Below are 3,059 nucleotides of genomic sequence, written 5' to 3' on the forward strand. Positions count from 1 at the left end.
TTGTGGAATTTGTACTTATGCATTAGGACTGAAAGAATGAAATAAGCTGAACTACGGCTGGTTGAGGTTGGCCAGACCAGCAAATTTGGTAAGACTCATCTCAAGAGAAGTGTCCCACAATGGTATGAATTAGGCAGATGCTTACCTTTGATACTTTCTTGTAAGAGTCCTTTCTTGAAGTAGGCTAATGCTATCCCCACAATGCCATCAAACTCAGTTAGGGGTGTTGATGTGTAAACCTCAATGGCCTTATCACACTGACCAAGGGCACTGTAAAAACAAAAACAGTCACTGGTATGAAGGATGTAGCAACAGCTGCTATGATTCAGATAAGCTGTCCTTGCAGACCAGTATCCTCTTTTCCACAGCAGTTTTACGCAGACATCTGGAAAAGATCAAGATTAGGACAAGAATGTGCAATGTTCCCCACACTTGTTCTCTTATAGCAGGTACTCTCTCCAACTATCTGTTGCATGAAGGATAACTGATAGGAAAAAGTTCTCCCCATCTGCACGATAGCTCTATGTAACAATGTCACTTAATGGTCAACACAATGGAGTGGGAGAAAATAGCAAAGGAGAAACATGAAAAACGCAAATCAAAGTATGCATGCACACAGACAGGCAAGTGCATGTACAGGCAGAGGTACAGCATTCTTGTTCTAAGACCACTATGGAAGAAATGATACAAGATTGTGTTTATTAGAACTAGTTATTAGTTACTGGAGCTTTGCTCTTGTGTAAGTTGCACACAGGAATCACCACGCATACAGCTAGGATCTGAGACTACAGGAAACTGAGGAGTTGCTTCTAAAATCTTCCCTGAAGTTAAAGAATGAATTATCACATTATCACAGCCTAGAAGTTCCAGTGTCATGTACAGAAACTTAAAGACTATATGAAGTTTCTCTAGAGAGCTGACAAAAATCTAATTAGCAGAGCTTCAGCTACCTCATACCAAAGAGAAGTTTGAAAGTCTTCATCTGTTAAGACTTGTGTCCTGCACTGCCTCAGAACCAGAAGGGAATCGTGAAGGGAACTTAGAATTGTGAGTAGGATTGCAGCAGAGAGGGTCATCAGCAGAAAGATCACATACATGTACGCAACACCCCAACCCCACATGCTTCAGGTTGTACAAGTCAACACAAATTCAAAGGGCAGGTAGAAGGGATTTCAAATAAACCCTAAAGCAGCTATTTTATTCAGACTAAGCCTGCTACATATCTCAAGTGTGGAGATCGTAAAAAACCCAATTTATTCTGGAGACCATGCAACAGCTACATCAGCTACATTGTGTAGACTATCTTAAGGCCCTTAAGTATCAAGCTAAGGATAAGGGAATCACCGATATGTTATAAACTGTGAAGACATATAGCAATTCCTTGCAATTTGATTTTTTTTTTTTTTTTAATACACTACCCATATCTGGAGCACATACAAAGTTCGTCAAAGTTGTCTACAGTTAAGAATGATGTTTAATAGATTATTTTTAGGAACCACCTTTCAGCCTCACCGATGTTTTGCGCCACTGCATTCACTACATCCAAAGGTGAAGTTAGGGGCTGGGAAAATACGTGAACAAACACTTACCACAGTGACCTGCCATAGTTTTGCATTGCTGTATTATATTTCTCAGTATCCTCAGAGTTTTTCAGCAATGAAGCTGCCCTGAAAATAACCGCAATTAAGAATAATTACCATCTGACTATAACACACATATTTTGACAATAGTTCTCAGAGCAGAATGGACAAATGTTTTATGCAGAAGCTTTTCTATGCTAATTAAGCACAAACAGAGCTTATTTTACAGTTTTAATGTGTCACACATGTTCACCAAACATGGTTTCCTTCGCCACTTCCCCCTACCACTGGAAAAGAAGAGAGAAGAAAAAAACAAAACAAAGCCCAACCACCTCCATTAATTGGAATGGGGTAGAGACCAAAACTAAACCCAAGCTAACCAAAATTTCACTTAAATCCCATACAGTGAATTAGCTAAATGTCCTGGTAAGAGACTCAAGCCTTGGAATGCCTTTATTTCTCCAGTTCTGTGTTCCGCATTTCCAAATTGGATGTAAGAACATCCCCACACCTCCCCTTAGAGTACACTTAGTTGAAATGTACTGTTGAACTGAGAAAGTAAGGTTTACTAAAGGAAAAGAAAAACCCTTAAGTTTCTCAGCTGGTGCACAGAAGAGGTCAAGGAGCTTCTACCAGTAAACTTTTCAGGGTGTATAGTTTACCTCTCATAGGCATCTGTTGCCTGCTTTTTTAGATGCAGATACTCATTCAAATAACCAAGCATTGTGAAAGCAGATGCATCGTCTGGATTTCTTTCTAGAAAGTCAGAATTGACAATATAGGAGAACATGATCAGAAAGAGCTGTGAAAAATCATTACAGAAACATTGCTGCATTGATGCTACAGTATATGCATATATACAAAACACTTTGCCAAGTGCTTCTGTCACTTGCTCATTGGAATCATTTTGACAGGCTGCAGGCAAATAAAGAAGAGATACTAAGACCCACAACATGACATCAGGTTAGCTCAAAAGTGTTTAAAATCGTATGACACAGCATTAATGCATTCAATAGATTTCAAGTTTTTCAGCCCGCAGTGGTTTGCGTTTTTTTGTAATGAAATAGGAAACTATTCAGCTTGTATTGAGTCTAGTAAAATACTAGTAGAATCTTATGGTTTATTTTTAATACTGCAACTTTTAAATGCTTATTAGTAGCTAAGGCACAGATTTGTCTGCTGTCGTCTCACCTCAGACTTCTAACCTTTTTTTCCCAGACTATGAAGGATCCTGTAGGCCCCTCCTGCAGTCCGTTTAAGAGCAGGGATTTCACAAAGAAATGCAGACTCTACATTTATCTCATTGTAAGTGCTTGCATCTTATTTTGTAGCTCTCAAAAATCAGCAACAGATTACTCAAAGGATTTATTTACAGTAATAGATGCAGATTAAAGAAAATCCGCATTTGGTCTATCCACCTTCCGGGCTAAACATACACAAGCCTACCCCACAGGGAGGCCACACTGTCTTGGAACCATG

At 39.2% G+C, this 3,059-nt stretch overlaps 1 protein-coding gene across 1 annotated transcript in view; it reads right to left on the minus strand.

The window, feature by feature from the left end:
- Positions 1-3,059, minus strand: part of TTC37 (tetratricopeptide repeat domain 37) — a 52,666-nt gene that overhangs the window by 19,888 nt on the left and 29,719 nt on the right. Inside the window, 3 exon segments of the mRNA XM_009330309.1 lie at positions 146-270; positions 1,590-1,667; positions 2,243-2,336. Of these exon segments, the coding sequence (XP_009328584.1) occupies positions 146-270; positions 1,590-1,667; positions 2,243-2,336 (297 nt within the window).

This window comes from Pygoscelis adeliae, unplaced genomic scaffold (genome assembly GCF_000699105.1).
Source record: "Pygoscelis adeliae isolate BGI_AS28 unplaced genomic scaffold, ASM69910v1 Scaffold178, whole genome shotgun sequence".
Classification (NCBI taxonomy): domain Eukaryota; kingdom Metazoa; phylum Chordata; class Aves; order Sphenisciformes; family Spheniscidae; genus Pygoscelis; species Pygoscelis adeliae.